Source organism: Macaca mulatta, chromosome 9 (genome assembly GCF_049350105.2).
Source record: "Macaca mulatta isolate MMU2019108-1 chromosome 9, T2T-MMU8v2.0, whole genome shotgun sequence".
NCBI lineage: Eukaryota > Metazoa > Chordata > Mammalia > Primates > Cercopithecidae > Macaca > Macaca mulatta.
Window position 1 is genome coordinate 123,065,575 of NC_133414.1, and position 13,709 is coordinate 123,079,283.

General features: G+C 33.3%; 1 protein-coding gene across 8 annotated transcripts in view; it reads left to right on the top strand.

The window, feature by feature from the left end:
* The window catches only part of PDCD4 (programmed cell death 4), a 28,851-nt gene that overhangs the window by 11,052 nt on the left and 4,090 nt on the right, over positions 1-13,709 (top strand). For all 8 annotated transcript variants that reach the window (NM_001257846.1, XM_077944923.1, XM_077944924.1 and 5 more), the window contains 7 exon segments: positions 531-625; positions 2,764-2,877; positions 5,171-5,392; positions 7,343-7,440; positions 8,359-8,473; positions 11,874-11,981; positions 12,193-12,303. In NM_001257846.1, the coding sequence (NP_001244775.1) occupies positions 531-625; positions 2,764-2,877; positions 5,171-5,392; positions 7,343-7,440; positions 8,359-8,473; positions 11,874-11,981; positions 12,193-12,303 (863 nt within the window).

Sequence of the window (13,709 nt, forward strand, 5' to 3'; positions counted from 1 at the left end):
ATTTGTAATATATTGCTTAATAGTGTGGTTTAATGTGTACTTTTATATTTAAAGAGTACTGTATTTGACTTTAAAATATTTGATGGTGGTTACTGTCCTTTTTTGTCAAATAATTTTTCCCTTGTTGAGTTTTCTATGCTACGCTTTACTGGCCCAGCATGTTTCTTTTTGTCTTGGTCCCAAAGAAATGTCGAATAAAATTTAGAGCTCAGCTGCAATATCATACCCTTTGAGGTCCTCAGTATAGCTATTTTTTATCTTTATTTGTTTTTGCTTTTATTTTAAAGTATCTGCTTTTTTAGTTTTTAACTTCATAAGCTATTTGAACTTAATGTTTTCAGAAATATTGAAAGAGTGGTCTGAACAAAAAGGAAACCAATAGGGAAAGAAAACTGGAAAAAAAAGTAACATAGACATTAAATACAAATTTTTTTAGCTGTTATTTAACATCGGAACATTTAGGATTATTTTAGATTTCAACAAATTGATGAATTTTATGTTTTTTCTTTCTCAATTCTAAACTTTTTCAGGTGGTGCAGGAGGCAAAGGTGTCTGGGGTACACCTGGACAGGTGTATGATGTGGAGGAGGTAGATGTGAAAGATCCTAACTATGATGATGACCAGGTATCAGTGCTTTGCTTTTTCATAATATTTAAAATGTTTATGAACTTTTTTGACTTCATGTTTGTAGTTTACTCATACATGTGTCAAATCATATATATATATGTTTTGGATTAGGAAACCAAGTAAACTGACAGTAATATATGCATAACTTTCACTTGGTTTCCGTAGTGAGTCAAAAATAGCTCTTTACAAATTCACTTAGGATTATTAAGTTGACCATTTTTCAGTAAATTCTGTTAATATAGTTTGTTTCTATAGTAATTATAATTGAGAATATCTTCTTTTGAATATTATGAGTTAGAGATACTAGGTTGCTTTTAAATATTACCGTTTAGAATGGTAACTAATTTTGTTTTGGGGACGTGCATCTTTTAGGGATAATGCTGAAAATGTAAATTTTTAATAAGATTGTGTAGTGAATTTTTAATATTTTTTTAATGGAAATTTTAAAGTAGAATAGTATAATCTGCTTGTACTCTTCTCTTAGCTTTACAAACTTAAATAATTACAAACTCATAGGCAGTCTTGTTTCATTCCATTTACTCTCTGTCTTCTCTTGGCCTGTTTGCCCTACCCTGTTTTGGATTATTTTGAAGCAAATCCCAAACATTTTGATTATGTTTTTTGAAAATCGTGTCTTTGCATAAGGTAAGACACGGTGATGGAAATTTTAGACAGGAAAATGTTAAAGAGTATATGTTACATTGTTTTTATTGTGTGTTGTATGTATGTATTTAACTGTTTTAAGTAATAGTTGGACATGGAAATATTTCTAAGAGAATATGACAAATATGAAACTAGTAGGATTCAAGTACTGTAGAATCTTTGCTAAAAATGTCTTAATCTTTCAAGTATATGTTTTTAGGCTGAAGCCAGTCACAGGTTGCAAATATAGCAGTCTCCTCTTATCCGTGGTTTCACTTTCCGCAGTTTCAGTTATCCATGGTTCAGTGTGGTTTGAAAATACTGATTGGAAACTTTCAGAAGTAATTCAAAAGTTTTAAATTGCATGCCATTCTGAGTAGTGTGATGAGATCTCCCGCTGTCCAGCTTCATCCACCTCATCCTGCCTAGGATGTGAGCCATTCCGTTGTCCAGTGTGTATCTGCAATGTATACACTACTCATGCATTCGTCACATGGTAGCTGTCTAGGTTATCAGATTGAAAAAACAGTATTTATTGGGTTTGGTACTATCTGTGGTTTCAGGCATCCTCTGACAGGGCTTGGAACATACACCCTGTAGATAAGGGGGGGCACTACATTTCAGAGCTTGTTTTGCATGGGGAGAGAGGAGTGGTTCGATGATGTATGTTAATCTTCTTTTTGAAATTTCAATTGAACAGTGCTTTTTTCCTTAGAGATTTTTTTCTGTCACTACAACCTTGATCTTTGTGTTATACTTTTTATTATAATAATGCTAATCGTGAAGGCTTTGGTTTCTGCTTCATTTTTTCTAAAAGTGAAGTTTTAATTAAAATACCATATATGATAGGAAGCCATCATGAAGCTTTTTGGTTACCGAAAGATTGGTTTTGAGAGAGACATAAACATTTTGAGAGAAAAAATTAAGACATGGGGGTTGGGAGCAAATTATGTATTTGCTATGGTTAATGGCTCTAATCTATATATTGGCTTATTCTGATTTTGTAAAAGAGCAGTGACATACACATTCTACTATTTTTATTATTATTTTATTACTATTTTCTAGCTTTGTTGTCCATGCTGGAGTACAGTGATGAATTAATTATAGCTCACTGCAGCCTCAAACTCTTGGGCTTAAGAGAGCCTTCTGCCTCAGCTTCCTGAGTAGCTAGGACTACAGGTGCAGGCTACCATGCCTGGCTAATTTTTAAAATTTTTTTGTAGAGATAGGGTTTTGCTGTGTTGCCCAGGCTAGTATTGAACTCCTGGCCTCAAGTGAACCTCCTGCTTTTGCTTCCCAAAGTGTTAGGATTGTAGGTGTGAGTCTCCTTGCCTGGCCTAGATTCTGTTTTTATGTGATGAATGTATGTAGCATGTCTTTGTCTTGTGCTAAGTGGGGATTATTAACTACTTAGAATATAAAATTATACAACAATTTCATTTGTTTATTTGCATTTTGTTTTTTATAACTCTTACTCCCTTTTCCCCTCACAGGAGAACTGTGTTTATGAAACTGTAGTTTTGCCTTTGGATGAAAGGGCATTTGAGAAGACTTTAACACCAATCATACAGGAATATTTTGAGCATGGAGATACTAATGAAGTTGCGGTAGGTTTAAAGTTGCAAGTGTAATTTATTTAATATAGGAGAGAAGACATCTTTTATAAGCAAAATACATCTAGAATGATCTTGGGTCACTGAATAAATTTAATCATTTTCTTTTGCATGAGTGAATTTCTAAGAAATGGAATAAAATCTCATTACATTAAAATAGTTATATATTTGGGATGTGATGAGAGCTATATGCCATTTTCTTCTCTGAAAAATGACAATATTTTAATAATTTTTATAATGATAATTTGTAATGTATATGAATTTATAAAATCTGTTTTTATAATTTATAAGATATAATTTTAGCAGTTTGAGGGCACTTATAGACCCCCCTGAAACCTCTTCAGGGACCTCAGACAAGAATGCCTGACATAGTTTCATTTTTTTGACATTTATTTCAAGTATATTCAGAAGTAGGATAAAATTTCTTTGTACTTTGTCCAAAAAAAAAACCCCACAAATAATAAAGATTTGAAAAAGAATTAGAAACCATGAGAATAATTATGAATTGTTCATAAAGTAAATTTAGGATAAAATAAAACTATTGGTCAGTTAGGATTATTGAATTAAAGTAATATAATTGTAACCCTTAGAAGACTTTGATCATTTAGATTCTTAAAATTTAGACTAGACTTTTATGATTTGTCTGGTACTGTGAGGTTTGTTATCTTTGGATTTGTAGGATTTGAATATAAGACAAATATTTGTTCTGTGCATACCATCTGGAGGAATTTGTAATAGGTGATTCTTGCCCTTTTGAAGCCCAGTCAAGTGAAAGAAATGATATGTAAACAGATTATTAAAGTATGTGAAACATTCTGTTATAGAGGAAAAGTTTCCATGAGTCTGTGAGGGCAGGGACTGTTGAAATCTTGTTATCTACCTCGCATAAGACCATCTGTATACTACATATCTATTAACTGAGTAGGTTTGGAAAGCATAAAATAGAGAGTAATAGTAGAGATGATTCTCTGCTGTTCTGAAGGATGGTGAGGAGTTCGCCAGTTAAGATAGTTTTCCAGGAAAGAGGAGTATCGTGTTTGAGGGTAATGGATTAGTTGTTAAAGTGCAGTCAATGAAGATGAACTGTAGTGAGTGAGAAGAGATTACTAACAAGGACACCAGTTAGGTGGCTGTAAAATAGTTCTGGCACTCTCTTAGTAGTGTATCATGATTTAAAGATTCTAAGAAAACTTTCATTAAAGAGGAGGGCACTCTAACTGAATTAGAACTTAGCTTCTAGAGTCAGTCTACCTTTATTCCGCTTTCAGTTTGGCTACTCCAGCTGTGTGCCCTCTCTGCTTTGAGTATGATAGGTATGATAATTTAATACTCAAAGGGCTATTTGAGTATTAAATAAGATAATATAAATAAAGAGGCTATTATAATGCCGGATACATTAGTCAATAAGTATTAGCTGCAGCTATTATATTTCTAGTAGGAAATTTTAAATTTACCCCAGAATTTTAAACCAATAATCCCATTTAAAAACAGTTGTTTAAGATCTAATTTTAAACTTGATACAGAAGTGTAAAGTGAATTTTTATTTCAAGAGAAGGCTTTGAAGAAAAGTAGTATATAAATAGCTTATGATAATGTAAAATGAATTTCTCCACAAATTCTCATAAAACAGTATTTATAGAAATAATAGATTGTAAGGCAGGTTAGTTACTCCTAATACCAATCTTAGCAATATTATGTAGTTTAATGAACTAGCCATGAGCTGCATAATGATGTTTCCATGACAGACTGCATATATACCTGTGGTCTCAAATAATACTCTTTACTATATCTTTTCTGTGTTTAGATAGGTAACCATTGTGTTATAGTTGTCTACAGTATTCAGTATAGTAACATACTATACAGGTTTGTAGCCCAGGAGCAATAGGTTATACCATATAGCCTACATGTAGGCTATGCCATTTAGGTTTGTGTAAGTACACTCTATAATGATTGCACACTGATGAAATCACCTAAATGGTGAATTTCTCAGAATGTATCCATGTCGTTAAGTGACCCATGACAGTATTTTAAATGTATTTCACATTTTTGAATTTAGCGATGTTAAGGCAGTTAAAGCTTGACAAAGTGGATCAATGTCTAATTTATGCACAGGGAAAAAAGGTGTATTTATCCTATCTCCTAAAACATGACTGTGTCTTTTGATTATTTCCAAAGAGTGAGAGGTAAAGACATATAGATAAAAGCTTGATTTTTCAAATATAAAATTTTATTGAACTGTAGGTAGTGATACACGTTAAAAATGTTTTTAAATTATTTTTTTGAACAGGAAATGTTAAGAGATTTAAATCTTGGTGAAATGAAAAGTGGAGTACCGGTGTTGGCAGTGTCCTTAGCATTGGAGGGGAAGGCTAGTCATAGAGAGATGACATCTAAGCTTCTTTCTGACCTTTGTGGGACAGTAATGAGCACAAGTGATGTGGAAAAATCATTTGATAAATTGTTGAAAGATCTACCTGAATTAGCATTGGATACTCCTAGAGCACCACAGGTTTGTATGATTCTTCTTTTTGTTCATTCCCTCCCACGACTATACTCCTAATTGTGGAAGTAATGTATACTCCTAGGAAATTTTAGTAGATGGAAGGGGATGGCCCACATTTCCTACCACACCGAACTACCCCTCTAACATTTCGGTGTATTTTTTCCTAGTTCTTTTGTTTTTTAAACATGGTCTTCATCATGCTATAAATTTAATGTTACATTGTACTTTTCCCCCATGATCTGTGTAGTTTTTAGTTCTTTTTTTTTTGTTTTGCCATATATATAGTCTTTATTATATGTAGTTGTTTTATTAACTAAGATTTTTTAAAAATGTAGGTTACGATTGCTTCACTAATGTTTATTATAAAAAGTCAGGAATAAGACTCTTCCCTTTTGTAGCTTTAAAAACATGTGAAATTGTTATTGTCAAAAGTTTTTAATCAAGGTAAAATCATTTTACCTAAAACATTAATTTAGAAATAGAATATAGGCATGTCAGTTCCTAAATGCTGTTTCTGTTATACTTATGACAGACAGTAGTCTGTATGAGATATTGAGTGGTGATTCTAATGCAGACATTTTTTCCTTTTATACCAATACACGTACTGTAACAAAATGATTATGTAAGTTTATATTTATTGTAGAATTTTTGAAAAATAAAAGCCGGAAAGAAGAAAGGCCAGCAAAAACTGCTACTGGTGTTAAGTTTTCCATTCTCCTTTCTGTGGGTATATATCAGTGTATGACTTCTATAAATCCTTAATTTTTTTAAATTAAAAAAATGGAATCATACCATGTATGCTATTTTGTAAACTTGATTTTTCTCATACCATGAAATATGGTAAATATCTTTCCCTGTGGCCACATAATATACCATTTTACATATATACCATTGAACCATAGCTTTATTTTTGGACACTAATTTCCATTTTTTATAATAAGTAATGCTGTGAACATACTTCCAGCTATTTCTATACAACTTTTCTTTCTCCACAAGATAAATTCCTTTGATTAGTTTTTGAGAGAACCTAGTCTTTTTTTTTTTTTTTTTTTTTTTTGAGACAGAGTCTTGCTCTGTCGCCCAGGCTGGGGTGCAGTGGCCGGATCTCAGCTCACTGTAAGCTCTGCCTCCTGGGTTTAGGCCATTCTCCTGCCTCAGCCTTCCGAGTAGCTGGGACTACAGGCGCCCACCACCTCGCCCGGCTAGTTTTTTGTATTTTTTAGTAGAGACGGGGTTTCACCGTGTTAGCCAGGATGGTCTCGATCTCCTGGCCTCGTGATCCGCCTGTCTCGGCCTCCCCAAGTGCTGGGATTACAGGCTTGAGCCACCGCGCCCGGCCTCCTTTTTTTTTTTTTTTTAAGAAGACTTCACTTGACCTTAAATCATTCATTTAACCCCAGCACTTTGCGAGGCTGAGGCAGGCAAATCACGAGGTCAGGAGTTTGAGACCAGCCTGGCCAAGATGGTGACACCCCGTCTCTACTAGAAATGTGAAAATTAGCCAGGCATGGTGGCGTGCGCCTGTAGTCCCAGCCACTTGGGAGGCTGAGGCCGAAGAATTACTTGAACCCGGGAGGTGGAGGTTGCAGTGAGCTGAGATCACGCCACTGCACTCCAGCCTGGGTGACAGAGCGAGACTCTGTCTCAAAAAAAAAAAAAAAAAAAAATCATGTACTATGTATTCAGGCAGTGTGCAAGGTGGTAGGAATTCATTAGTGAGCACAACAGAGGTGGCCCCCACTCTGGCACTTAACTTGAAGGTTAAGATGTGGGAGTGTATGCCAGGCATAACAGGTACTACATAGGCTTTTTTTTTAAAAAAAACTTCCAGCATCTTTCAGGTACTGACTGTGTACTTCAGCCAATCATCATCATTTATGTATTTAGAAATTGTGTCCTATAAAAGTTATTTAAGATTTTTTTATATAGCTCTTTTTTTTTTTTTCCTTATTACAGTTGGTGGGCCAGTTTATTGCTAGAGCTGTTGGAGATGGAATTTTATGTAATACCTATATTGATAGTTACAAAGGAACTGTAGATTGTGTGCAGGCTAGGTAAGTAAATCAGTTTTCCTACTTAGAATTTCAAAATAGGGGAAAATTCTACAGGATCATATTGAAATGACACTTGGCATTAATCAAACACTCTGTACATCTGTTTGTCACTTCTCTATATTCTCCACTGTTAAAATGGAGAGAATGTTGACGTGACATACCAGGAAGAGGACAGTACTATAATGCAAAAGTTCTGGAGTTTAGCTAAATCATTAATTACCTTCATGTCAAGCCACTCTTCTTTGGGCCTCAGTTTCTTTATGAAACAAAGCCATTGGACAGATCTTTTAAGTTCTGTTTTCAGGTTCTAGCATTCTGTAGTAGTTTAATATTCTAATAAGATGGATAACATTAACAAGAGAGGCCTCATTTATAGTTTTATTTTGTATTTATCTACTGTAGGAATTTTAGTCAGAAAATGTCTTTTTCACTCTTGTGATTTAGTATAATTAATATGATATTTGGAATAACTAAATGTGATATTTGGGAGTTATGCTATATGATTTTTCTTGACTTCTTGGAGACTTGGACTCAGCCATGTCTTAGTTTTCCTTAGGTCTGTATATTAATTTTCTAGGGCTACTTCACATCATAGTGAAATGGTCTTCCTGGGTAGGAAGACATGGATCTAGGTGAAAGTTAATTATATATGAAGTGCTTCTTCTCAGTGTAGATCAGTTATTTTGTAATGTGTTTTGATTTTTCTTGAAGGAGAAATGAAATAAAGCATGAGAATATTAACATGAGGATCAACTTTTTTTGCTCCTTTTTGTTTTGAAAAAGTGTTTTGAATTTTATTTTGCTTTTATGTTTTGTGAAAGATTTAGGGCATATAGGATTTTGTAAGCTTTATCCATAATTTGGTAAACTTTAGGTATGTCCAGCTACCAAACTTAAATTTTTTTTCTTTCTCTGTAGAGCTGCTCTGGATAAGGCTACTGTGCTTCTGAGCATGTCTAAAGGTGGAAAGCGTAAAGATAGTGTGTGGGGCTCTGGAGGTGGGCAGCAATCTGTCAATCACCTTGTTAAAGAGGTAATGATTGGGTATTGTCTTTAACTTAATTTACATGTATTCCTCTGAGTGAAATAAATTGTGGCTACTAGCTGTTATTTTTATGGACAAAAATTAAGTTCGGTCTTACAGCTGTAATTGGAAAATGAAATAATTCTTTTATATTTGACTTTATGAGCTTTTATTATAAATTATATGATAAAAAATGAGTCTGTTAAAAGGGCTTTCATGAATAATTATAAGCAAGCCATCTATGAACTTCAAAGGAATGCCTGAAATCTTTCTCTCATATTATTATTTAATAATTTTCAAATGCTGTTGAAATGAGATTTTCTGTCTTTTAGCTATTCAATAAATATGCTTTTATATAAGTAAATTAAAACTAGATAGTCTTAAATAATGAGTTAGGAATTATGAGCACTAGAGTAGATCAGAGTGTTAGATTTTTGTGAGGACATTCACTACCCATATGCGTGTTTTAAAAGAAAATTGATAGTAATCCCAGTACTTTGAGAGGCTGAGGCAGGTGGATTGCTTGAGGCCAGGAGTTCGAGACTAGCCTTGTCAACATGGTGAAACCCCATTTCTACTAAAAGTACATAATAATTAGTCAGGCATGGTGGTGCGCACCTGTAATCCCAGCTACTCAGGAGGCCGAGGCACCAGTATTGCTTGAACCCAGGAGGCGGAGGTTGCAGTGAGCCAAGATCACGCCACTGTACTCCAGCATGGGTGACAGAACAAGATTGTGTCTCAGAAAAAAAAAAAAAAGCGATTTATTGCATTAAAATGCCAGATTTATTTCCTGTGGATTTTTTTTTTTCTGGCTGTATTGTGGTATTCTGTAACAAGAAACCAAAAAACAAAAAAAAACTCCTTATCTGCAGATCTCTTTAAGAAAAGGCATGCAACTAGAAGATTTGTAGTTCATGTGCTTCTGATTTTTGAGTATAATCTTTTCATGTAACTGTAATTTTGATTTTTAGTAAATCTTTTAATGAGGGGTGTGTGTGTGTATGTGTATCTAGCTTAAGTGTTAAGGAGTTCAAAATGTAGTTAGAGCCCTTGACCATTTTTGCTTTTATATATGTTAAAAGAGATGAGTCAGTGTTTGTAATGTTGTGATTTAGTATCTGTTTTTAAAAATTAAATAATAATTAGAAAAATTGAGGTATAAAAATAGTAAAGATGCCAGGGCAGTTAGGCAGGAAAGATAAAAGGCATCCAGATTGGAAAGGAGGAGATAAAACTAGTTGTATTCCCAGGTAACATGATCTGTATTCAGAAAATTTGAATGAATCCACATTTTTTTAACTCCCCAAGACTGAAACCAAACTATTAACTAAAAAATGAGTTCAGAAAGGTTGCAAGATACAAGATTAGTACACAAAATTCAATTCTATATACAGTAGGAATGAATGATCTGAAATGAAATTATTGCATTTATGATAGCATCAAAAATAAAATACTTAGGAATAAATTTAACAAGAGAAATGCAAGTCTTGTACACTGAAAACTGTAAAACTTGTTGAAAGAAATTAAAGAAGACCTAAATAAATAGAATGATATCCCATGGTTATGGATTAGGATATTTAATATTGTTAAGATGGTAATACTCTCCAAAATTAATATTTTTGGAAACTGGACAAGATGTTTTATGGTGTATGAATTCTCTCTCAAGAAAGAAAATTGACAAGATAAAAAAGGAAATAAAACTACCAGTATATGAGTTTGAGGTTGACATTATATGGATATTTGCTTACATGGAAGGGTTGGATCAAAGAAGACTTTTAGAAATGTATAAATGTATTTGTAATTTATTCTCAGAAGTGCATGGAATTTGATGGGGTATATTTTTAATACTTTTAAAGTTATGTAACAAATGTTAAAAATAAGTAATATGATTTGAATAACAAGTACAGTCATGTGCCACATAATGATGTTTTGGTCAGTGATGAACTGCATGGGATGGTGGTGGTCCCACAAGGTTCTAATGGAGCTGAAAAATTCCTATCCTCCAGTGATATTGAGACAGTTGTAATGTTGTAGCACAGTTACTTTGTTTTTTCATAAATTTAGTGTAGCCTAAGTATACAGTGTTTATAAAGTGCATAGCAGTGTATGGGTAATGTCTTAGGCCTTTACATTCACTAACCACTCACTCATTGAATCACCCAGAGTAACTTCCATCCTGAAAGCTCTATTCATATTGAGTGCTCTATACAGGTGTATCATTTAAAAAATCATTTATACTGTATTTTTACTGTACCTTTTCTATGTTTAGATACACAAATACCATTGTGTTCCAATTGCCTATATCATTCAATATACTGACCTGCTGTACAGATTTGTAGCCTAGGAGCAATAGGCTATATCTTATAGCACTGGTGTGTAGTAGGCTATACCATCTAGGTTTCTGTGAGTATACTGTATGATGTTTGCACCATGACAGTCATGTAACACACTTTTCAGAATGTATCCCTATTAAACGATGCATGATTATGTATTACTTTGTAATTATAAAGTAAATATATTCAAATGCTGTGCTTTAAATATTTACTTACATGTAAATATTTAAATACATATTTACTTACATGTAAATATTACATCCTAAAGCATGACAGCAATTAAATTTTACTTTACCTTTTATGAAAATACATTATAAAAGTTGGAAGGATACTTAAATACGATTTTTTAAAATTCAGTCAGCCAGCATTCAACATTCAGACAACTAGATACGTGCCCACCAAATACAAAGAGGATTTTAACAAAGAACATATAGGCAAAAATATTCCTAGCTGAAGCTCTTGTGCTGAAAAAGTTCTCCCACTTTTTTGAGATGTTCAAGTTTGAGCAGGAAAATCAATACTTGTTTCTTTACAGCTGGAAACTGAATTATTGAACATTTTAGATAATGAGTTTCAAATTCTCAGTTGTAGAGAAAAGAGAAACTGTGTGGAAATCTTTGCCCTGTCTAGTAATACCCCATTATCATCTCTCATTTTTTGGCTCTCAGTGCACTATTAAGAGCATCTTGATAGAAGTGAAATATTTATGCCACTTTATGTTGAAACTTTGTTAGTGCCCTCTAGTGGTATTTAAAATCCCTTATTTTTAGTGGCACACTAAAGCATTATGGTCACAACCCAGGACACGTCCATTATAAACCTACTCATAGATCTCAGTGATTCAGACACACTGAAGCATTGCATTTGAGTCATAATTATGAACCATTTAAAAATTGGGGATTTATTTTTTAATTATGAAAAATTCTGTGATAATAGTACCATGTCCAGTCTATATGTTACTAGCTGTTACCCATTATTTCATTATATTGGAATGAGGGCAAATAATCCTGTAGGCAAGCACGATATTTTAAAAGTTAGGAATTCTAACACATCTCAACTTTTAAATCTAATAGATTGATATGCTGCTGAAAGAATATTTACTCTCTGGAGACATATCTGAAGCTGAACATTGCCTTAAGGAACTGGAAGTACCTCATTTTCACCATGAGCTTGTATATGAAGTAAGATTACCTTGCCATGTCAAAGAGAATTATTAAGTGTTCCTTTTTGTAGCATAGTGACTTATGCTTTTTAAATAATGTACATCCTTTTTTTAATATCAAAGGAGGAAGTGGTTTTTAAATTTTCACTATTACAAAAGGCATCTGATACATTTAGGAGCGGTTTCATATATAAATTAACCAAAAATTCACTCATTGATTCAATTTTTAGGCTGTTATAATGGTTTTAGAGTCAACTGGAGAAAGTACATTTAAGATGATTTTGGATTTATTAAAGTCCCTTTGGAAGTCTTCTACCATTACTGTAGACCAAATGAAAAGAGTAAGTATACCATTATTTTTGAACAACTTTTAGGATTATGCCTTAAATATATGATTGAATACAGATTATGAATTGTCAGTGACTTTTCTTTAGGTATGTTTAGTGTTATTATGCCTATATGTTTTATTTTTTCTTAATGGTAATGTTTGAGGTTTGAACCTTTTGCAACCATTTCTTGGAAAGTAACACTGCAGTGGGTTTTTTGTTTTTTTTTTAACCTACTTTGACAAATGTGATTATGTATTCTACCTCAAGGGTTCGGTTTCTAAGATGTGACAATTTCTATTTTATATCTAGCGAGAAACATGAACCTTTAACTTTTAACAAATTATAAAGTACTTTTTTCCTATTTAAAATTTTATGATTCTTGTTTTAAATGTTTGTGAGGTTTGTGTTTGGCCTGTATTTTTTAAAAGAACATACTAAGTGTATATAGAGAAGTAGATGGGAAAGGAGTTTGCCCAATGTCTGGTGTCTGCCTACAGCTCTTTTAAGAGAACAGTATTTAAAAAAATTTTTTTAGCTATGTAACCAATTTTACTTATTTTTTAAATTTACATTTTAAATTTTAGATATCAGAGGGGTACATGTACAGGTTTGTTAGATGGGTATATTGAGTGATGCTGAGGTTTGGGCTTCTAATTAATGATCTTGTCCCTAAGGTAAATACAGTACCTGATAGGTAGTTTTTCAACTCTTGTCCTCTTTCCCACCTCCCTACTTTTGAAATTCCCAGTGTTTATTGTTCCTATCTTCATGTCTGTGTGTACCCAATGTTTAGCTCCCACTTACAAGTGAGAACATGCATTATTTGGTTTTATGTTTGTGATAATTTTCTTAGGATAATGGCCTCCAGCTGCATCTACGTTGCTGCAGAGGACATGATTTTGTTCTTTTTTATGGCTATGTAGCATTCCATGGACGTATATGTACCACATTTTCTTTGTCTAATCCACCATTGATGGGCACTTGGGTTGATTCCATGTCTTTGCTATTGTGAATAGTACCCGATAAATATACAAATGCAGGTGTCATTTTGGTAGAATGATTTATTTTCCTTTGGACATACACCCAGTAATGGGATTGTTGGGTTGAATGGTAATTCTATTTTGAGTTCTTTGAGAAATCTCCGAACCACTTTCTACGGGGGCTGAACTAATTTGCATTCCCACCAACAGCATATAAACCTTCCCTTTTCTCCTCAACCTTGCCAGTGTCTGTTATTTCCTGACTCTAATAAAAGAGAGCAGTTGTAAAACACTGTAACAAATCTACTTTCTGTGCTTCTCACTATTCAAATCAGACTTCAGTTTAACCACTTGAACATTTGGTCTTAAATATAGATTGATGACATAGTGATGGATCGATTGTGTTTTATGACATATATTTTATATTGGCTAACAATT